We start from the raw sequence: 23,684 nt of genomic DNA on the forward strand, positions 1-23,684 counted from the left end.
CCCAACCACCCTCATTCCAGCTGCACAATAAAAAAAATAAATAAAAAAAAAGCATAAGCCACCGGGGAAACAAGGGCAAACAGTGGCCACAGACAACCCTGATTTTGCAATGTAAAATTCCAGAAGCGAGATGGTTGAGCAGAGCCAGTGTAAAAGTGGTGGGTGCCCTAGGTGAACATTCAGCAGCATCCCCCTCCCCCCTACCAAATGTTGATAATTAAATCTCAATAATAGCAGACAACATGATCATCACACAATAAAAATGGATGGTTCTTTGAAGGTGTGTCTTGGGGCAATCACCTATTCTCACCTGATGGTTGTGCCAGCCCAGGAGAGAGAGAGAGAGAGAGAAAGAGAGAGAGAGAGAGAGAGAGAGAGAGAGATCATAGTAAATGGAGCACCCTTCTGTAAACATCACTGGCAGCACTTTTGTTTTGTTTTTTTTAACGGAGAACACCTTTCAAAGCCATTTACACTGGATTGGGGGGGAGGGAGGCCCTCCCTAATCTGAAAATCTACTACCAAGCTGCGGTTATGCAGGCACTTATGGACTATCATGATTGTCCTGTGCATAATTACTGCGTATCCATTGAAAAGGGCCCAGGAGGGGAAGCAGATGTTTTGGATGGCTACACCGCTACTGGAGAATGCTTTGGGCATTCCACAGTCATGGGAGGGTGTAGAGCCCATGATGGAGAGGAGGGCATTTCTGGGGGAAGGTACCTCTTTGTACACCCCTTGCAACAGGGTTGGCCAACCTGTAAACAGGATCTGGGACTTACAGGAGTTTTTCATCTGTATAGTAGGCCAACAGACTACAGTCCCTTCTTTACACTGTATTTTAGTTCTTTGTTCATAAATTGGAATCCATAGGGTTTACCCACTGTGTGAATTTGTTTGTACAGGGAGTATTACTTTCTCATCAGCAACTCCAGGAGCTAATAGCCTATAGAATTCCTTTCTTTCAGTATTTTCAGCTGAGAGAACTGTTACAGGGTGCCCTCATTAAAAGGGGGGGGGGGGAAGGAAATTGCTTTTTAGGATTTACACCATACTGCTTGCGTTACGATGTTCTGCCAGCTTGGCTTATATCATTGCATGGGAGAGCTGGTTTGGGGACGTCAAGGTGGCAGAGCAGACATCTATGCCAAGATGGTGTTGGCCTGTAATTGGAGGGCAGCTGAGGTTTCCTTCAGTGGAGAACTGGTTTTCTGTGTAGGGAGCTGTGGAGACATGATAAGATTATGTCCTCTCTACGAGGGAAGAAACATTGTGAGCAGCTATGGGCGCCAGTGCCAATGGTCCTGCGAGACAATAGTTTACTTGTTGTGCATTCTTACTTTTTTCCTCTGATCACTGGACTACCTTTCTGTGCTTGTTTATGATACTTATACTGGGTTGTGTGTTGCGGGATTGGCGGGGTGGAGGGAGACGTTTGGGAATTTGGGTGTTAGATGTATTTGTGTAAAGTGTTTGGTTGACTGGATTGTACTTCTATTGGTTTCAATTTGAATAAAAATGACAGTTATTTATTTATTTGTAGCATTTGTACCCCACATTTTCCCACCAATTTGCAGGCTCAATGTGGCTTACATTTGCCGTAATGGTGATTGCCATTTCCGGGTAACAGAGTTACAAATGGTATAGCGTTAAGGTGCATACATACATGATGACATTCATGGAACAGATCATGGTATGTTTATATACCATGTGCATACATACATGGTGAAGAGGAATACATTATAGTATTGCATAAAGGTTCCTGAGTAATAGGTGGTATAACGTTAAGGTGCATGCATACATACATGGTAACATACATGGAACAGGCCATGGTATATTTGTATACCATGTGCACACATACATGGTAAAGAAGAATACATTATGGTATTGCATAAAGGTTCCTGAGCAATAAATTGGATTGTGACATACATTAGGTCATCTACTATAGAGAGATCCTACTCGACATAAGGTTTAAAGTGGTAGTGTTCAAATATAGGTCACATGCAAACGAGATGTACGGAAATTATGCAAGAGACTCAGTAGGGAAAGCACCTAGCACATCACAGAACAGTCTCTCTTGGTAAGCGTCGATGTTCTATGTACACCCAGGGCAAAAAAAATGCAACCACATCGTAGGTGTGCATCAGTGATGTCACATCGAGTTTCTAGTTTATGTTCTATGATACACAAATGGCACATTTCATACACATGTGCAGGTACTATTAAAAAATGTTCCATGTCAACTTTTCAACACTACTATGTGTGGGACACAGGCACATATAATACACATGCATAGCACATTCACACACACGTGCAGATACTATTAAAAAATGCAAGCACACTGCTCCACCGAGAAGTCGCCCTCATGCAACAGTTAACTCCAGACCTGCTGGAAAATTCTGAACGTTAAAGGTAGGCGCTCCTTTCTGTGTGCTGCATGGAAACGTCTATGCATCGCACAGAATGCTCCTTTTAATACTAATGAGCTTGTTGTAATACATTTGCATAGGATTACCGGGCAGTAAAAGCGACGCAGAACTCCTTTGTGCATTACACGTTCAATAAGTGTGCACTAGACTGGCTACAATCAGTAAGCACGATAATTTGAGCATCCGGGCCTGAGTGTTCCTGTGTGTGACCATATGCTTCGGTGTACAGCCCATGATGGAACACTGACACACACACTGTCACTCTGTTTTTTCTTCACTCTGTCTCTGCCCTCCAAGACAGACTGTATGGAAAACATTTCAACAAAATTTCTCTCTTTTATACCCCTTTTCTATAGAGAACACTAAATCAAGGGAACCCTGCTGCTAAATCCAGTCTGCCTCCACAGAACTGCCCACAGCTGTTTCACTCAAAAGTACATGCTTAACCTTTGCTTGGTATATGCAAATGCCAATCAACATTACTCCCCACCATTAGCTAATCTGGTAATATATACTCTTTTTATTAACTAGGACAATGGGCTTGAGCTGTTCATCAGCAGTCAGGAAAAGACAAAGCATACAGCATGAAACAGGCACCATGCAGTACTCCCTTTCAGGGCAGGGAGGCTCCGTCCAAAAGGACACTGTTGCAGTATTTGCTGAAGGACCACCACATAACCCCAGAGAAGCATCTGTACAAAAAAGAGGGACTGAAAGCCAGAATGAACAGGTACCCAGGGCAGTTGAACTGTGTCGTCCCCCCTCCCACTACCACCTTAATATTTTGCTTCCTTGCAAGTGGGTTTTCTTTCGAGACACCTTCATTCCTCTTCACTCTCACCTGCCTCAACTGTTCTTCTAGAAAAAGCATGCCAGCAATGCTCTGTGGCTAGCAGTTTGGGTGTGTACTCCCAGTCCCAGTGGTTCTCCATTTCTTCTAGTGCCAGCTTCTGGATTGCAAGTGAAGTCCACACAGGAGGCAGAAGCAAAGTGGCAGAATGCCACAGGGTCTCAGAGCATGCACAGATGCTCAGTCTCAGTGGTTCAAAGTGCTGCTAGGGGAGCAGAAGCAGGCATGGGGGATTGTGACAGATGGGCGTGGCGGAAAGATTCCCAATGGAAGGAGGCAGAGTGGAGAAAATGAAATGTGGAGAAGGGGCCTAAGAGCCAGCTTAACCATTAGGCAGACAGGTGCTGCGACGTCAGACTCCGAACTGGATTCATTCAACAGCTATACAGCACGGGCCGGCCACGGAGGACGAAGAACTTTACAGACCTCGGGTCGGCTGGCGGGAGTTGGGGTCCCCCGCCAGCTGAAGAAATATTTTTAAAGGCAGCGACACTGGCAGGTGGAAGCGGACCTCAGCTGGTGGGGGTTGGGGTCCCGCGCCAGCAAAGGTAAGCAACGGCAGCGGGGGAGGGTTGTTGGTGGCGGGGGGGGGGGGGGGGGGTTCTGGCAGCGGCAGCAGCAGGGGGGTCTGGCAATGGCGGGAAGGGGGGCTAAAATGTGCCCCCTCCCTCTGGCACCCCCTACCTCCGGAGTCCAGATACGCCTACTCCCGCCTACTCTAACGCAACTTCCTCTTTTCCGCAGAGGTAGGAGTGAGACGCGCCTGAAGAGAAAGCCCCGACGCTGGCAGAAGGCTGACTGTGATTGGATCGCCGGTGCCGCGGCAGAACTCTTCAGGGCAGTAAAAATGACGACGGAGAGGGCGGGCAGCAGAAGAAACATAAGGAGATGGTCACAATTAGGCTGGGGAGGCTTAGCCTCCCCAAGCCTCTTATACGGGGCGCCTATGCCTGACAAGATTTCATGCTGCTCGCCCTCAGGGATAAGCAGTGGATTTCCCCAGGACCAATGCTGTATACTAACTAAGTAAACGTAATTAGTTACTGTACTTAAGTAAAAGTGACAACTTTTACTTAAGTACAGGAAACATTTGTTATTTTTACTTTTAACAAAGTAATAATTTCACCATTTTTTTAAACTACTTTTAGTTATATCTGATGCTTGCAGTTACAAGTATTACTTAGTAAAAAATAAGAAAGGAACTACAGGCCAGTAAGTTTGACTTCCGTAGTAGGAAAATTAATGAAAACACTTTTAGAACAGAGAATAGTAAAGTTTTTGGAATCCAATGAATTACAGGACCCAAGGCAACATGGTTTCACTAGAGGCAGGTCTGATCAGACAAATCTGATTAATTTCTTTGACTGGGTGACCAAAGAGTTGGATCGAGCAAACGTACTAGACTTGGTGTATTTATATTTTAACACAGCCTTTGACACAGTTCTGCATAGGCAACTAATAAACTGAGTGCCCTCGGTATGGGCCCTAAAGTGACCGACTGGGTTAGGACCTGATTGAGTGGAAGGCAACAGAGGGTAGTGGCAAATGAAGAGGGCTGTCTGATAAAGTTTGCCTCTTTGCGGATGATACCAAAATCTGCAATAGGGTAGACACCCCTGAGGGTGTGTATAAAATAAGGACGGACATAGCAAAGCTAGAGGAATGGTCTGGAATTTGGCAGCTTAGTTTTAATGTTAAGAAAATACAGGGTCAAGCATTTGGGCTGCAAAAAACCCGAGGGGGTGAAGAACGTCTGTGCACAAAAGAGGAGTGGGACAGGGGTGTGATTGTATGTGATGACCTTAAGGTGGCCAAACAGGTAGAAAAAGTGACAACAAAAGCTAGAAGGATGCTTGGGTGCATAGGGAGAGGAATAGCCAGTAAAGAAAAAAAAAAAAGAGGTGATGATGCCCCTGTATAAGACTCTGGTGAGACCTCATTTAGAATATTGTGTACAATTCTGGAGACCAGACCTTCATAAAGATATAAACAGGATGAAGTCAGTCGGTCCAAAGGGTATCTACTAAAATGGTCAGTGGTCTTTTTCAGACAGCATATGGAGACAGACTTAAAGATCTCAATATGTATACTTTGGAAAAAAGGCAGAAGAGAGGAGATATGATAAAGATATTTAAATATTTACGTGGCATAAATGCACAGGAGGAGAGTCTCTTTCAATTGAAAGGAATCTCTGGAACGAGGGGGCATAGGATGAAGGTGAAAGAGGACAGACTCAGAAGTAACCCGAGAAAATACTTCTTCATGGAAAGGGTGGTGAATTCGTGAATGGACTCCTGCTGGAAGTGATGGAAACGAAAACAGTATCTGAATTCGAGAGAGCTTGTGACAAGTACACAAAGTATCTGAATTCAAGAGAGCTTGGGACAAGTACATAGGATCTCTAAGGGAGTAATAGAGAGAATAGATGGCATGGATGGGCAGACTGGATATGCCATATGGTCTGCCTACCTACATTTTTTTGTTTTCTATGGAAGCAAGACATAAATGACAATTCCTTGGTAAACTAAATGAAACAGCAAAACCTGGAACAGGAGTTTGCTATTGCAAACCTTGTCACATCAATAGTGGATCATCTCAGCTTTTGCTGTTCAGTTAATATAGCATATGAGGACCTGTGAAATTGCCTGTGTTTGTTATTGGTTACTAGTATAAAAGGCCCGTTTCGGTAGGCAATGAAACGGGCGCTAGCAAGGTAATCCCCCCCCCCCCCCGCAGCGTCGTTCCTGTCTCCCCTGCCCCCCCTGCAGCCACCCATCTGGTCTCAGGACCCCCTTCCCACCAACCCTCCTCTGCCTCTGCAGCCACGCATGTGCAGCGGCCCTCCTCTCTCCCCTGCTCCCCCTGCAGCCACCCATGTCCAGCGACCCTCCTCTCCCCTGCAGCTACCCATGTCCAACGACCCTCCTCTCCTTTCCCCTTGCCCCCTCTGTAGCCACCCATGTCCAGCGACCCACCTCTCTCCCCTGCTCCCCCTGTAGCCACCCATGTCCAGTGACCCTCCTCTCCCCTGCAGCTACCCATGTCCAACGACCCTCCTCTCCTTTCCCCTTGCCCCCTCTGTAGCCACCCATGTCCAGCGACCCACCTCTCTCCCCTGCTCTCCCCTGCAGCCACCCATCTGGTCTCAGGACCCCCTCCCCACCTCCCTTTTCCCTGCCCCCCCTGCAGCCATCCATGTCCAGCGACCCTCCTCTCCCCCTGCAGCCACCCATGTCCAGCGACCCTCCCCTCCCCCTGCCCCCCTCCAGCCACCCATGTCCAGCGACCCTCCCCTCCCCCCTCGGCGCATCACCCAAACCCCTACCCCCCCCAGCGCATCACCCAAGCCCCTACCCCCCCCCCAGGCACATCAATCCCCTTGCCACCCGCAGCCGCCAATACTAACGCTGTCCGGCCGCTGCTGCGTCTCCTGTTGAGCGGCAGCGGCCGGTACAAAAAGAAAAAAGCCAAAAAAAGATTTTAAACCTGAAACATGGCTCCATAGACAGCCATCTGGTATTGGCTGTCATCTTTGCAGCCGCTCCTCCTCTCCCCTCTGACGTCGCTGCGCTCCTCCGGGGTCTTCCTGCAGGGGCAGTGACATGGAGGGGAGAGGAGGAGCAGCTGCAGTGATGACAGCCAATGCCAGATGGCTGTCTACGGAGCAGCGTTTCAGGTTAAAAATCTTTTTTTGGCTTTTTTCTTTTTGTACCGGCCGCTGCTGCTTCACAGGAGAAGCAGCAGCAGCCGGACAGCGTTAGTATTGGCGGCTGTGGGTGGCAAGGGAATTGATGTGCCCAAGAGGGGGGGGGGGGTTGGGGCTTTGGTGATGCGCCGGGGGAGGGTCTTGGGTGTTGCGCCGGGGGGGGGGGGGGTAGGGGCTTGGGTGCTGTGCTGAGGGGGGGCACTGAGAGCTGATTGGTAGGCAGGGGGAGGAGTAGGGAAACACGTGGAGCGTGTTTCCCTACTCCTCCCCCTGCCTGGCTCGCGCCAAGGGGGGGGGGCACTGACAGCTGTTTCCCAGGCAGGGGGAGGAGTAGGGAAACTACTCCTCCCCTTGCCTTGGAATCAGCTGTCAGTGACATCACTGACGTCAGTGCATTCTAAACTGCCTAGCAGACCATCTCCGAGGGAGCCACGGTACCAGGCACATTAGAACGTTGGAGGTGAGAATTATTATATAGGAAGGACTAGTCTCGAGCTAAACCGAACAGTGATGAGTTGGGTCACTTTAAAAGCAAAGAGAAAGTAGAAGCTGGTTACAATTATTGGTGAACAGACATCACAACAGACTGCTGGTCATCCCATAGAAAATTTTACATTGGGGTGACTGTCCTCTGGATTGACAGTCTTTAGAGAGGAAGTCTGCCTGTCTGGCCTTAAGGCTGAAGGGTTCCCACACATTTAACTAGAGGACATGAATTGAGGTTGAAGGGAGGCAGGAATGATGTCAGGAAGTATTTTTTTCACCAAGAGGGTTGTGGATACTTGGAATGTCCTACCGTGGCAGGTGGTGGTGATGAAAACTAACAGAATTAAAAAATGGGTGGGGTAAACAGTAGGAATCCTGTTTAGAAGGACTCAATCCAAAGAAGCTTAGTGGAGACTAGGTGGCAACACTGGTAATTGGGAAGCAAAGCCAGTACGCAGTGGACTTCTACGGTCTGTGTCTTGATTGTCGCTGGATATATTTGGATGGGCTGGAATGGAGATTATCAAAATCTTCTATAACAACTTCAAAAGCTTTTGAACAAGGACAGTGCCAGGCAGACTTCTACTGTCTTTGCCCCGAAAATAATATGGCCAAATCAAGTTCAGGCAAACATATGTTGGATCACCTCATACCTTATGTAATGAGTCTCTCTTTTCAGGCAGACTGGATGAACCGTACAGCTCTTTATCTGCTGTCATCTACTACGTTACTATGTTAATGTTCTTGAATCAGTTCTTGAAGATATTCAAACAGACTTTGCCATCAGGAAAAAAAAACTACTAGAACAACAGACAATGATTCCAACTTTGCGAAAGTCTTCTCTGAATCTTTACTAATTCCACTGTATCTCGTTTGAGATACAGCAACCAAGAAGCGATAGAGACATTATGATATTCTTTGTTTTATTTTCTATTCCTTTCCTAATAATCCCTAACATTCTGTTTACTTTTTTTGGCTGCCGTGGCACACCAAGCACAAAATTTCAGTTGTCCAAGATGGCACCTAAATCCTTTTCCTTGGTGATGACTCCTAATGAAGAGCTCAGTATCATGTAGCTACAATTTGGGTTACTCTTCCTAATGTGCAACTTTGCATTTGTCCACACTAAATTTCATCTGTCATTTGGATGTCCAGGCTCGCACCACTTCAGCACAACGGCTCCTGTCCCTGAGAGATTAGACAATATGCCCTATCGGCTGGATATAGTCATCCCATGTTCCCAGCAATTTGAAATGTACTTTTATCTGAACGTTTTTATTGTAAATCAAGCAAAATGGGAATCTTCCACTTCTCCTGAATTTCCAGCATTTGGAAACCATTCAAGGCTTATCACAAGAAAAACCGAGCCCAACTGCTGATGCACAATGCCTCCAACTTCTCCTCTAAAACAGAAGCGCCAACCTCCCACCCCACTCTCACAGCCTTCATCTCCAAAGCCTCCCTACGTTTCCACAGGAAGAGGAAGGAGAAAAGATGGAGGTGGAGCTAATAGGAAGGTCTCTCGTAACAACTTTCACCATCCTTTTTTCTAGCCCAAAAAATATAAAAAACCTTCTGTTCTAGCGGGTCAATAAATTGTATCTAAAATTTGGAATTTGTTTTCCAGGTAAATGGCTAAGATGGATTGAGAGTGACACTTAAACACGCCGTGGTGGGACACACTAAAGTCCAACATCCTTTCTGACTCAAGCAGTCCAGGTTACTTGGAAGTGCCTTTCAGATCTCAAGTAGTAAAGCCCACTGTATGTTGATCTCATTCCTGAAGTAAAAGACAGACATATCTAGGGCTATCCAGCTAATTGTTAACAGACTGTTCAAACTTCTTTTTAAAGCACAACTATATTAAATCTTTGCCACATACACCACCAACAAAGTGCACACTTTAAATGTAAATGACTAAAACATACAAGAAAAAAAAACAAACACGCTTTTTGTTTTAAACCTGTTATTAACTTGTTTCCACACCTCTTATAATTTTATAAACCTGGGGTTATACGTTCTCTTAAGCTTCCGCGGCTAGCATCATGATTGTTGCAGTTATCTGGGTCTTGCTGCATCTGGTGGCTGAAATGTCAGTTCCACTTTTTTAGACACGGCAAAACCAGACAACTGCAACAATCGTTTATAAACCTCTACCATATCCCCTCCAAGCTCGAGAGTCCTAATCTATTCAGACAGAGCTGCCAATTCGTACCTGGATTAGATTCAGTACTTTGTCATGCACAATGGTTGGAGGGTTGTTTTTCGGAAGGATGGTCTTCACCAGAACATTGTCCACGAACTCCTGGTTGGCTACTAAGACATGGAAGCGGTGGCCACAGTTCTTCACACAAGCTTCTAGAACCTTTACAAGAAATAAAAGCAAGTAAAAAAAAGTGAACATCCTCTATTAATTGCTGGATGTGTCCATGAGCATATAATGTCTGTAAATTTTTCATATATTCAATAAAAAGTTAACGTAAAAAAAAAAAAGAACAGCCATACTCGGTCAGACCAATGGTCCATCCAGCCCAGTATCCCGCTTCCAACAGTGGCCAATCCAGGTCATAAGTACCTGGCAGAAACACAATTAGTGGCACCATTCCACTCTGCCAATCCCAGGGCAAGCAGCGGCTTCCCCCATGTCTATCTCAATAGCAGGTTATAGACTTTTCCTCCAGGAACTTATCCAAAGCTTTTTAAAACCCAGATACACTAAACACCGTTACCACATCCTCCAGCAACAAGTTCCAAGGCTTAACTATTTTTGTTTTAAAAGTATTTCCAAGCATTTTCACTGAGTGTTCTCTGGTCTTTGTACTTTTTGAATGACAGAAAAAACAATTCACCTCCACCCAGGATTTTGTAACCTCAATAATATCCCCCCTCCCCTCAGCCATCTTTTTTCCAAGCTGAAGAGCCCTAACCTCTTTAGCCTTTCCTCATACAGGAGCAGTTCTATCCCCTCTATCATTTTGGTTGATCTTCTTTGAACCTGTTCTAATTCTGCTATATCTTTTTTGAGATACGCCGACCAGAATTGTAAATACTCAGGATGAGGTTGCAACATGGATCGATGCAGAGGCATTCATCAGCACTTTGGGATGGCTAGATACACTTTTGCAATATTCTACATAGTGCATAGTGTCTTGTGTGAAAGGCAGAGAGTAGAGGGGAATGTTAGCTAGTCGAGTAATTCTCCTCCTGCTAATGTAAGATGTGCCACGTTGGGTCAATTCAAAGTTCCATCCAGCCCAACCATTCTATCTGACAGTGGCTACTCTAGGAAAGGCCCAGCAAATCCTAAATGGGATGAAACCTTTGCCCTCGGTCTTTACCGTCAGTGCCAGCATGACCTCATGGAAGTTCCTGTTTCCCATAATCCTTTTTTTCAAAGCTCGGGTGGCATCTTTGGGGCTGCAAGAGAGGACAGAGAAAGACAAGTTAGGATGGGAAGAATGCTTTCTGTCATATAGCACGTGAAGCCAAAGAAGCCACAGGCAATACTAATACAGTAAATGACGACAGAAAAAGAATTGCATGGTCCATCCAGTCTGCTCACCAAGGCTGTCAGAGCCAGTAAGAGTGGTTTTATACTGCAATACTTTTGGTTGCAGTATAATTACTTGATTAAACCAACAATCCAAGAATGTTGCTGACAACATTTACTCGCTATCAACCTCAACATGTCTTCCCTCTATACCCTCCCTCCTCCTGAGATATATATCATATGCAATGAATGTTAATGTGTTAAACATGTTAAACATGCATACTTGATCTTGATCTGTCTTTCTGCAATATTTGGGACACAGACCATAGACGTTTGCCTGGGAGTTGCTGTCTAAGCACTACTAAGTTCTGTTTTTATTCCATCCGCTTTCCGTATAGGGATTCTTTGTTTTCTTTCCACACATTTTTCAAATACCAGTTTTGTCTCCACTACTTCCACCGGGAGAGTATTCCAGGTATCAACCGCCCTCTCCGTGAAAATGTATTTCCTGACATACTCCTAAGTTGGCCTTCCTGCAACCTCAATTGCTTCCCCAGTTCAAATATTTAAACGTCTGTATCTTATCTATTCTTTCCCTCCTTTCCTCTAGGGTACATACATTCAGGTAATAGAAATATATTATGCAGTCTTCAACAAAAATAGTTATTGAATGGAAAGGAAAAGCCTCAGCCCCTGGTCCGGAACCAGTAATGTTCCCAGAAACCATGAAAAGGGTTCCTCACAGACATAACAACCTTTCCACTTATTTAAATCACACCCTTGAACAATTTGTCATATACGGTCCATTTTGTACTTTTTCTTTCATTTAAATTTAATTTTATAACTCTGTTTATTAATTTTATAATATAGCAAATAGAAAAGTTATCAGGAGTGTTTACAAGCAGTAAAAGAGACGTACCCACCAACATTTTGCTATAGAAAGCTGCTTCAGGGTTTAAGGGACCAGTGTTCCAGCAAATACATAAATGCAAACTTGCTGTACTTCAAATAATATTTACTGCTTGTAAGCATTCCTAATAATTTTGATACTAGATAACCTGGTTGGGGAAGATTTAAATAGAATTTAAATGAAAGAAAAAAAGTCCTCTGGATGTTGAGAAAAAAAAATCAATTCACTTCTACTCATTCTATACCACTCAGGATTTTGTAGACCTCAATCATATCCCCCCCTCAGTCGTCTCTTTTCCAAGCTGAAGAGACACAGCCTCTTTAGCCTTTCCTCATATGGGAGGAGTTTCATCCCCTTTATCATTTTGTTCGCTCTTCTTTGAACCTTTTCTAATTCTGCTATATCTTTTTTGAGATACGGCGATCTGAACTGAATGCAATACAGATGCATTACAGTATTTTGTCTTATTTATCATCCCTTTCCTAATAATTCCTAGTGTCCTGTTTACGTTTCTGGCCACCGTCTCACAAAGCTAAAAAAATGCCCACCCAACCCCCCCCCCCCCCAACATTCCATCAAGGAAATACAATGTGACGGTTTACAAAACAGCAAATATGATGGCCTGAGGTCTTGACTCTTATGACCCCTAAACCATCCCAACATAAAATTTCCAACTCAGTACACCCAATTACTGCACCCCCCCCCCCCCCCCCCCCCCACATCCCAGAGCCCAAGATAATTCTAAATTACTAGACTAACCGTATCCTGAAACCTACTCAGCACTTGACTGCTTGACTACTTGCTTTGAGAGAAATTGATTGGAGGTACAGCTCCAAAAACAATAAAAATCTTTTCTGTCTTTTCGGGTGGAAAGTGCCATATAACTCCCAAAGCACTACGGCATGGAACTTGTTTTCCTATTTGCAAACACAATAATAATCTCTTTTGAAAATCATTAATGCAAAATGTTTTGATATTGATTTCAGAGAAATATGATTGGTTGTCAAATGTATATGAGCAAGGTCGCTTTGTGAAATCCACTTAGGCACCTTCTTGGATTTCAATCAAGATGACCTAATACAGAAATACTCCCTATTTTAAGACCAATTTATTAAAAAAAAAAAAAAAAAAAAGGCAACACAGGCACTGAGGTGTGTTTACAAAATGGGCTCCCAGATCCAGCCCCAACAGCATGCAGATTCTGATGCACACATTCACACCTGTATAAATATGTGTACTCCATACATGTATCTTGCATTATTTTATACAACTGGTGTGTATATCACAACTCTGGCTCCACTCTACCCAAACTGCCCTCAGGACATCTACACATGATCTTGTAGGCATGTGTAGTTAAACAGCCAAAGGCGTTTACCACATATAAAACCAGTTTTACACACAGGACACTTCCTTAGAAAATATTGGTCTAACTCCTTTAAAGGCTGGAAGGAGGAATGCTGTATCTAACAGCTCTAGACACCCCTAAGCATTTTCATAAAACCAAGGACCAGATGTTTCTCACAACATACTCTGATTGAGAAGTCCCTGCTGCTGACTCGTGCCATATTTATTTTTACAAGGACTTTTTTTTATTTAACTGTTTATGCTTCTCAACTTTTGACTTAAAAAAACAAAAACAAAAAGCAATCCCCTATGCAGGCATTCTTACCCAAACACAACCATTTAGGGGCTTTGGATTTTGTTTCGTTATATATGATTTTTTAGTGTTTTAAGTATCAAGAAAATGTTTAAGTTGAAGTTGCTTTTGTAGGGCCAGCCCAGTGGCTCAATAGCTGTGCAGGTCTTCCACCACTCTGGTCTGCTAGGACTCGGGAAGCTGTGGAGAGAGCATTAATGCTCTCTAGGGGATGGGAGTCTTTCTAGATTTGGGGCTCGTGACAGCAAGGTTCTAGAAGGAATCCTGCGATACAACTCCTCCCTACCCAGGGCTGTCGCTACAGTCAATGTGATGGCCAACATGGGGGGGGGGGGGGGGGGGGGGGGGTTGGCAAGTAGGGACAAAATCCCCAGGTAGCTCTGCAACTGAAGTACATAGGACAATTCTATAACAGTGCACCTATGTGGCATCTAATCTATAATAAGAAAGTAAGCATCTTATGTTCCTTTCTAGGACACTAGCATGTATCTATGCGGTTACATATGACCGCTTACAACAGCCACGGAGCTGATATAAGTGCTTCTGCCTCAATGCCAGATACATGCATATCTTACAGCAGTCTATAAATTATGATCACACTGCAACTAAACTCCACCTATGCATCCACCCACCTGTAATACACATGCCATGTAAGATAGGTGGGTTTTTGGTATTTATATGCATATATGCACATATACGTGTGTACATGCTGCTATTCTAATCATTTATGAATGTATCTGACTTGTAAATGTTAGCACCTACTTTAGAATTACCCCCTAGTGTAAGATCTCAGTTCCGATGGAGCTGGTGGATCAAAGTTGCTGGAGGAAGCTACCAGGTCAAAAGACAAAAAGCATATCTTAAACACAGACTGTATCAGTACTTGTGTTTATGGTTTTGATCTTCTGATTTCCATTCCATATGTTGTTTCCCCAATCACACTCCTGAGCCAAACAAGGATCCACTTTTTTTTTTCATGTCAGAAAGATTCTGCTTCTCCTTGAGGGATTTTATTTTACGATGCCCTATCTCATTCTAGTCTTCCTCAGTAGCAAGGTTCTGCTGTGTGGCCAGTCAGATGGCAGCTCTTTCTGGATGTGAAGGGGTATACAGAACACTGCCCCTCACCCTTAAGAATAGTCCTTCAGGTAGTTCAAATCAACCTCGAGTCCCGCCAAGAGAGGAAGTGAGACAGGAGGGGTGGGCCAAAGGGACAGGAACCATGAACTATAAAAGGCAGGGCCAGAATGGGATTAAGGAGGCCCAGAGATTGAAGAAGCAAACTCCAGCATTCGCCTTTACTATCTATGTCTAGCTACTATGACCTGGCTGAGGAAAGCCAAACTTTTCGGTTTGTGAATCCGGTTGAGGCCTGGCTGGCCCAGAGAGATTCAGAAAGAAAACTTTACAGACTGTTTGGGGCATGGCAGTCACAGGCCATGGACTAAAGTTTGGGCCTTGTCAGCCACCAGCCCTTGTCAAGACATTTTCCTCTGAATTAAAGAGGACTTTAACTTTTTGTTCCTGAACCTGTGAAACAGGAGGCCCCAGGCTTGATATACAGCTCTGGTTCCACAGTGGCTACTGCACAGCCATTTACCTTATTTCCTCAACCTCAGCTGGCTGTTATTTGGAGGCCTACCCTCAACCCTCATTCACAGTATCACACTGGAATTCTAAATATTCCAGAAATGTGACTTGTGACTCTGTGCCAGAATCTCTGTAGAAGGCCTCTCTCTTATACAGAAGGGAAAACAGGTTCCTCTGCCTTCTCTACACTAGATGTGTCTTCAAAACAGAGATACCAAAATACTAGTAATACTTGGACAAAAGGCTGACAGAGCTAATCCAGTCTTTACTTTGGCAGCTCAAGGCATATTACATTCAGGTGCAATAGGTATTTCCATGACTTAGGGCCTAGTCTGTGGGGCCAATATTTGGTGGCAGTAAGCAAATTGATTTAAACATCAACATTTAAATTAATACATATAATTAAACAATGCTAAATATAGTGTAGTGACAGCCACCACCACCATCTGTTAATTGAACTTTAAACAAAAAATATATAGCTTATTGACAGCAACCACTACGGTAGATAAAAATTCTTGGCTCCTCCCTCGCTCTGCCCCTTCATTAAAAAAAGGAATGGTTCTGGGCCAGTAAGAGGGGCTTTCAGCCCAGCACTATAAAGGCAAATCTATAACTGCATACATATCGTTACACGTGTCATACACATGTAAATGTCAAAATTATAGAATACAACAGCAGATAAAGATCCACATGGTCCATGCAGTCTGCCCAACAAGGTGGCCACTCCATGCAGGTTACACTCTCATGATCAAATACTGACACCACAAAGAGTAATCGACAATCTGCGACAATACCAACCAGTTATATTTGACACAATCATAGAAGAGTGGTTTTATAATTTTGGTTGCAGCATAGTCACATGCATCATCAGTATTTGATTAATCCAACAATGTTGCAAACTGAGAGAACATTTTTACTCACTATCAACCTTAAGACATCTCTGCTCCCCCTTCGAGACATAGAATATTAAACGAATGCAATATAAAAATACGCCTACTTATTCTTGATCTGTCCTTGCTATTCTCAGGTCACAGACTGTAGAAGTCCGCCTGGTACTGGTCTTACATCCCAATAGCTTGAGATAATTGGCTATTTTATAAAATAGGCACATTGGCGCATAATTGCAAGGAGGCATTTGCTGGAGCACAGAAAGGCATAGGCTTTTGTCCAAGTTATGTGCATAACTTATGGAATATTAATTGCACAAATAAGAGAACATTTATGCCTGCCATTGGACCTGCTGTAACTGTTTATGCCTGGTTTCAGGTGCATCAATGCCAACACCACACAAGACCCCTCAGTTCCTCTAACTACACATGAGTGCATGAACTGGTTATGTGCTCCCTTAGATAATGCCCTGTGGTAGATGAGACACACACTGACCTGCAAGTGTCAATTTGCTTCAACACGTAAAGAGTCATAAATAGGGCCTTATGGGTTACACTTAACACCAATGAAAACCATTTTGAACTGGTAATGCATGCCATTATTAGTCAGCTTGATTACTGGTATTTAACTTGCAAGGCGTTAAAAATAACTTTGGTGGCAGTATTCTCTCACTGAGGCGGCCACTTTCCCCACAGACTAACCACCATCAGCTTTCAGATGAGCAGTCAGGTTTAAATTAAATAGTAGTATTGATTTTTAAAAGGCTTTGAAGGGTGATGAGCCATTCTATCACCATACTTGAGTTACGATGGTAAACTCCCAGTCCCATTAGGACCTTGAGATCTAGTCAGGAAACTTTACTCTACATTCCAGCTATGGGGGAGATACAAGCAGATAAACCAGGGGTGGGCAACCTGCAGCCCATGGACCAAATGTGACCTGCTATTGTTTTATACAGCCCACAAGACCATAGAAAGTATACACAAAACGTCATTAACCAGAGATTTGCCACTTTTTTTATACTGTATTTCACCACCCCTAGAGATCAAAAACCACCTGCTGGCATGTAGTTAACTATGCGCCTTTTGGCCCAGGAGTGGGGATCCTAATGTGCCCCCCTTGCCGGGTCTGGGAAGGGCTCCCCCCCCCTCCCCAAGCATCAAGGGAGAGAACCACTTACTGCAGGCAACTGGAGCTCAGAGCAGAGACCCATCAGGTTCCCCTGGGCTCAGGGCAGGGAAACTGACCACCCTCCAAGCCCCAATGGGGCTGAGATTGTTCCTCCTGTTCAGAAAGTGCAGCAGAATATAAGATGGCTGCCATTCTTGCCAAAGGCAGGAAAGCCTCAGATGACAAGACCACCACCGCCCCTCATTTCTGAAGTTGTAAATGGCCTATCACATTGAGGGCATGGGAAACACAGGGAACTGGCAGCACTACACTGGCCTGTTGATATGCCTGTTCACATGATTGGTGTGCATGGCCTTGGCAGTGCACCCACAGTCAACCACTGGGCTTCTGCTACCCACTGGCTTGGCTCTCAGGTGTGTATTTGGGTTTTTTTTAACTAGCTTTAGTGCATTGATAACTGGAGAATAATGCTAGACCAGGCATTCCAAACAGACTAAAATTAAAGATTACATATGGGATGTCTGCAGCAGCAGGGATCCCAGGGGGGCACCCCCAAATGAGGTACAGATGAGTGGGGGTGGGGACAGAGCTGAAGGCCTCATCAAGTTATTACTTGTAGGCAATGACGGGGGGCTGCAGAGTTGAGCTCCACCCTTTACCAGGTCTTGTCCATCAACTAGAAACCTGGGAGTAAGGCCATTAGATAATGATGCCAATATAACCAGAGAACAAGTGCAACATGGGATAGGAGGCAATGTTCTGTTGTGGATTAGGAACTGGTTTAAATGGACGGAAAACAAAGAGTAGCTGAGTGCTGTAGGGACCTGTACTGTGAGCAGTGCTATTTAACATTCGTAAATAGTCTGGAAATCAGAATGACAAATGAGGTGATTAAATTTACAGATGATACAAAATTACTCAAAATTGTAAATACCATGCGGACTGTGCAAAATTGGAGGAAGGAAATTGGAAGGTTGGGCATCAAAAATGGCAGATGAAATTTAATGTGGACAAACGCAAAGTGATGCACATTGGGAAAAATAATCCAAATCATAGTTACTTGATGATAGCGTCCACCTTAGGGGTCAGCACCAAAGAAAAAAAAATCTAGGTGTCATTGTGACAATATGCTGAAATCGTCAGCCTAGTGTGCGGCAGTGGCCAAAAATGTAATAAGGTGCTAAGAATAATTAGGAAAGAGAAGGAAAATAAGACCAAGAATATTATAATGCTTCCATGGTATGACCTCACCTTGAATATTGGCATGCTATTCTGGTGCCTTCTGGCAGTGCTATTTTTTTTTTTATTGGCAATTGATAGTAACACTTTGAGACACTGTAGCAGCTTCCTATATCCTGCATATGCGTTGGTATATCAGTGACACCTTCTTGAAATAATGTGGCCCCTGACACAGCCATCTGTAGCTGAAACACAGCTGTGTTGGGTCTTGCATATACTTTTAAGGCTGTTTGGAAAAAAACTGCATTGGTTCTCAAATAGTGTTGTCCACTGTTTTTGTTGTTTTGAATTCCACTTTCATGAGGACCTCATCCTTTTTTTGTTTAACAATGTTATTCTGGTCACCATATCACAAACAAGATACAGCATAATTAGAAAAAGTTTAAAGAAGGGCAACCATAGCCTCACCCTATGCCTGGAACAATCTTCCTTTACCCATACGCCATGCCCCCTCCCTACCCATCTTCAAATCTCTGCTTAAAACTCACCTCTTCAATGCTGCCTTCGGCGCCTAACCGCTTGAGAAATATAGAATGCCCCAATCTATCCACCCTATCAGATTAACTGTTCACTCGTCCTCTAGATTGTACACTTGTCTTTTAGATTGTAAGCTCTTTGAGCAGGGACTGTCCTTCTATGTTTAAATTGTACAGCGCTGCGTAACCCTAGTAGCGCTTTAGAAATGTTAGTAGTTGTAGTAGTAAAAGGGGATTGAACGCCTCTCATATGAGGAAAGGCTAAAGAAGTTAGGGGTCTTCAGCTTGGAAGAAAGACAAAGAGGGATATGAAAGAGGTCTACAAAATTCTGAGTGGTGTAAAATGGGTAAAAGTTAATCGATTTTTTTAACCTTTTTTATTTTTTTTTTTCAAAAACTACAAAGGACTAGGGCTAGATGGACCATTGGTCTAACCCAATATGGCTGTTCTTATGTTCAACCTACCATCTGCTGGAGGTAGAGAAAATTCTGGAGTTCTCCAATACAAGGTAAGCTACAATAAATCCACTTGAGCCTTGGTCTTGATTTCTGAAACCCATTGGGACACAGCTACCCTTAACACAATGATAAGAAATCAGGACATGGGATGAGTGGAACTGGTAACTGGCCAGGCATGGAGACACACATCCTCTCCCCTTCAACCTGTCATTCTTCCTCACAGGCTGAAGGTAGCAGTGCCTCAAGTCATCCTCTGTCATCAAAGCCTGGGATGGGGTGAGAGGTTAAGGTCACCTTTCCTTGTGTTTATAGGTCCTAAAGAGGACAATTTTAAAATGCACTCCCACAGGGAAAGCCATTTTATGTACAGAACTAAGCTTTTGTAGAACTGCTATCCCAATACATTTGCACATACAGCCTGAATATGTGTAAGTTTAGCCAGATTGAATGGAGACATTCCTCTGGAGCGTAATAAGCATTTCATTTTTTTTGAATGCACACAAATTAACACAGAAAACATGTGTGAGTGAAAGTACAGGTTTAAGTGCATAAATTCTTCGGGATCATTTTCAAAAGTGGAAACATGGGCATGCTTGTTTTGAGAATGTGAAATGAACAAAAGAATAAATGTCTCTGCAAACCATCACAACAGAATAATACAGCTGTGACAACCAGAGAGAGAACATACCACAGATGTTCCAGAGAGAACGGCTTTATTAAATTCCAGATGTTCTCAGTTTAAAAAACTTCAATACCTTCAAAATACAGCGATCAGACTCCATGCCCAACGTTATCATCGTGTTTCCCCTCTACTTCGTAGCTGCCATTGGCTTCCACTTGAGCAGTGAATAATGCTTAAACTTCTTATGCTCATCTTCAAGACATTTAGGATAGGGCTACCGTCGTATTTATTGTCCCTTACGATGCCATGCTCCCTGGTCCGCTTAGTTCGTTCTAGAAATGATCATCGTCTAGTGCTACCTGGTCCGAAGCAGGTTCTTTTCGAAACCACCAGAAGCTGTGCTTTATTTTTCGCTGCTCCCTCTTTATGGGAGCTCACAGCCACCCTCCACCCCCGAAATGTGAGCTGAATCCTAGTTAGAGAAATTTAAAACAGCCTTGGCTCTTTCACTGTGCATTTGATCCCACCTAATCTGATTGCTGTGCCTCTGTCTGTGGCTTGACCACTTACATCTCTGCTTTTTTGACATACTCTTTCTTCTTTCTACTTCTTTTCTATTACCTACTTATTTTTGTGTATGATAGTTGTCTCCTACCACTGTTTGTCGTTCCTTTTCCCACCACTTTTATTTTGTTCTGGGGTTTTTTTAAGAACTGTAAACCGCTTTGATCTGCAAGTTAGCAAAAGGTAGTATAGCAAATGTTGATAAAGTAAATTAAAAAGTATTACTCTGGTGAATTCTCACAACAGAAGGACCTATCACTACACAGAGTTCCTGTACAGTGAAAAGTATGCATGTATTATTCATGGGGGTAATTTTATATGTCGCCTATATGAGAGGCTCAGAAAGATGCCACGTGCCTTTAAAATACAGGCTCCCAGAAATAGTCTCAACAACAAATTTCCACCTGCTCCAAAATAAGATGTATGCACGTGCACTTTATAAAACTCTGCAATTACATCATATCCCCACTTCCACTCAAATTACACCCCAGGATCACTTATGCACAGATAGAATAAAAAGTAGATGCACTCTTTCTGTGCCCCCGATTTTCACACATGGATGCAGCCACAGAGTTTTACAAAAGCTCTTCTTCACATGTAAAACCAGCTTTACTTGCAGACAAAGCTTCATAAAAAAAAAACCAAAAAAAAACACCACTGTAGCTTAAGGTAAATCTCACAGATTCAAAGCCACTTGAAATAGTCATGCTTTTGTTATATTTCTAAATGGAAGGATAGAGCCAAGGTTCCATTAACTGTAGCATTATCTGCCTCTTGACTAAACAATGGTCAAAGTGAAGCTATTCTATTACCTAACTCCTTAAGAGCACTAATTGCCATTGTGATATGGGAAGGGAAATGGGACTTGATATACCGCATTTCTGAGGTTTTTGCAACTACATTCAAAGCGGTTTACATATATTCAGGTACTTATTTTGTACCGGGGCAATGGAGGGTTAAGTGACTTGCCCAGAGTCACAAGGAGCTGCAGTGGGAATTGAACTCAGTTCCCCAGGATCAAAGTCCACTGCACTAACCACTAGGCTACTCCTCCACATAAGGTTAAGAAAGCCTCCCTCTTACTTATTTATTATTTATTACATTTGTACCCCACGCTTTCCCACACAATGCAGGTTCAATGCGGCTTACATAGTAATTTGCTATACAAAGTTATAGAATAGACATTTCAAAAAAACAGTAGTGAAACAATGTAAAGTTGGGCTTGGTAGTGTATGATAAGTTGAGCTTGATAATATATGACTAGGAAAAGAGAGGTTAGACAAGATAGGATAGTATGATTTGGGAGAAAAGGGGTAAGGAGGGATAAAAGTAAGGAGAGATGGAGAAGAGAAGGATGGGAGGTCGGTATCCAAGTCAGAACAGAATTGGAAGTGGAGGTTGGTAAGATTATGTTGGGGCATTAGGGTAGGCTTGCTTAAAGAGATGAGCTTTCAGCATTTTTCTTATAGCGCGCTGGATATCGTTTCTAACAAGGACCTACAGCAGTGGTTCCCAAACCTGGTCCTGAAGGAACCCCAGCCAGTCAGTTTTTCAGGATATCCACAAAGAATCAGTGGATTTCCTAGGGGGGGCGGTGCGTGCGGTCCGCCCCGGGTGCACGCCGCTGGGGGGGTGCCGCGCGCGCCTGTGCTCCGTTGTTCCATGCTTCTTCTCTGCCCCGGAACAGGTTACTTCCTGTTCCGGGGCAGAGAAGAATCATGGAACAATGGAGGACAGGCGTGCGCGGCACCCCCTCCCCCCCCCGGCGGTTCCTTCGCGGGGGTGTCCTTTCGCCGGGGGGGGGGGTCTGCGCCGCATCGGGGGGGGGCACAGCACCCGGGGGGAGGGGCGCATCGGCGATCCGCCCCGGGTGCCAGCGCCCCTAGGAACGCCACTGCAAAGAATATCCATGAGATATATTTGCATGCGCTGCCTCCACTGAAACCAGCTCCAGAATTCACTTTTTTTTTGCATTTGGAGGTGGTTTGGAACACAGAAGTAAGTTAACCTGGGAGTTGTACATAACTTGGAGCAAGTGTAAATGTATGTGTGTATTATCTCCCATACCGTGCTCAAAAAATGCCCCTTTACACCTGCACATGCCACAGCATATGTATAAGGAGCAGCTGTTCTAAAAATCACTGCTTAAGTGTATGCTGATTTATTTGTCACATTTGTATCCCACATTTTCCCACCTATTTGCAGGCTCAATGTGGCTTACATAGTACCGGAGGGGCGTTTGCGGACTCCGGAGTGAACAAATACAAAGTGATATTGTGGTAATAAGAAGTTCATGTGGAACATATGAAAATCATGTTTCTTCTACACATCCTGTAATTAAAAAATATTACAAAAATAGGGCAATGGGGGGGGGGGGGGGGGGGGGAAGTGTCATAGCACCAGAAGATCAAATAGCTGCAGATAACGGCTCAGTTTCCCCAGGGTTTCCAAAAAGGCAAACCCCCTTTGGGGCAACTCGTCCTGGTGGCAGCTTTCAGTTCAAATTAGAGAGTTGCACGGGCATAAAAATTTCACCCATTCCATGCCCGTCCCCTGTGATAAAATAACACAACTTGTGGTAAAATAACTCAACTTAAAAGTAGCCCGTGTTGATAACTTCTCCTCTTAGTGCTTATGGGGATTTCAATGCTATCAATCATATCCATTCATTTTTTAGTGCTATTATTATTGCCGCGGCACAAGGAAAGGACAGGTAGGCTGGCCTGGCACTACACTTCTGCGGGAACCCCGCAGGATCTTGCATCCATCCCCATGAGAGTCCCATGGACCTGGAGGGGATCCCCACAGGATTCCTACTAACCCCATTCAGCTCTCTAGTTCAAACAAGGGAGAAGGAGAAATAATACCAAATGGTTATATCCCACCTTACGATGTTGCTATCAGCTGCAGGTCCTCTGGAGCCCAGTACAGAAGTATGTTAGACAGAAGTTAAGGTAGCTCACAGACCACCTCTCTGGCTAGAATTGTTGCTTTATCATTTCTCACCTTTGTATTTTTTCATATTAATAAAAATAAAATATTGGGGAAAATGGCTGCTAGTGCAAAGCAACTTCATTATTGTTTAATAATTTTCAAAAAAATGTGAAGAGCCAGCTCTACTTTAGGTAGCTGGTATCCAGGTTCTCCTGTTTAGCTCTCTTCCCCTGAGAAATCATGAGAAATAGAG

General features: G+C 44.0%; 1 protein-coding gene across 5 annotated transcripts in view; it reads right to left on the reverse strand.

The window, feature by feature from the left end:
- Positions 1-23,684, reverse strand: part of TOM1 (target of myb1 membrane trafficking protein) — a 158,437-nt gene that overhangs the window by 79,762 nt on the left and 54,991 nt on the right. For all 5 annotated transcript variants that reach the window (XM_030208048.1, XM_030208039.1, XM_030208067.1 and 2 more), the window contains 2 exons: positions 10,810-10,888; positions 9,687-9,836 (listed from right to left, as the gene is read on the reverse strand). In XM_030208048.1, the coding sequence (XP_030063908.1) occupies positions 9,687-9,836; positions 10,810-10,888 (229 nt within the window). The remainder of the gene's footprint in view (positions 1-9,686; positions 9,837-10,809; positions 10,889-23,684) is intronic.

The sequence above is a fragment of the Microcaecilia unicolor genome, chromosome 1 (genome assembly GCF_901765095.1).
Source record: "Microcaecilia unicolor chromosome 1, aMicUni1.1, whole genome shotgun sequence".
Taxonomy (NCBI): Eukaryota; Metazoa; Chordata; class Amphibia; order Gymnophiona; family Siphonopidae; genus Microcaecilia; species Microcaecilia unicolor.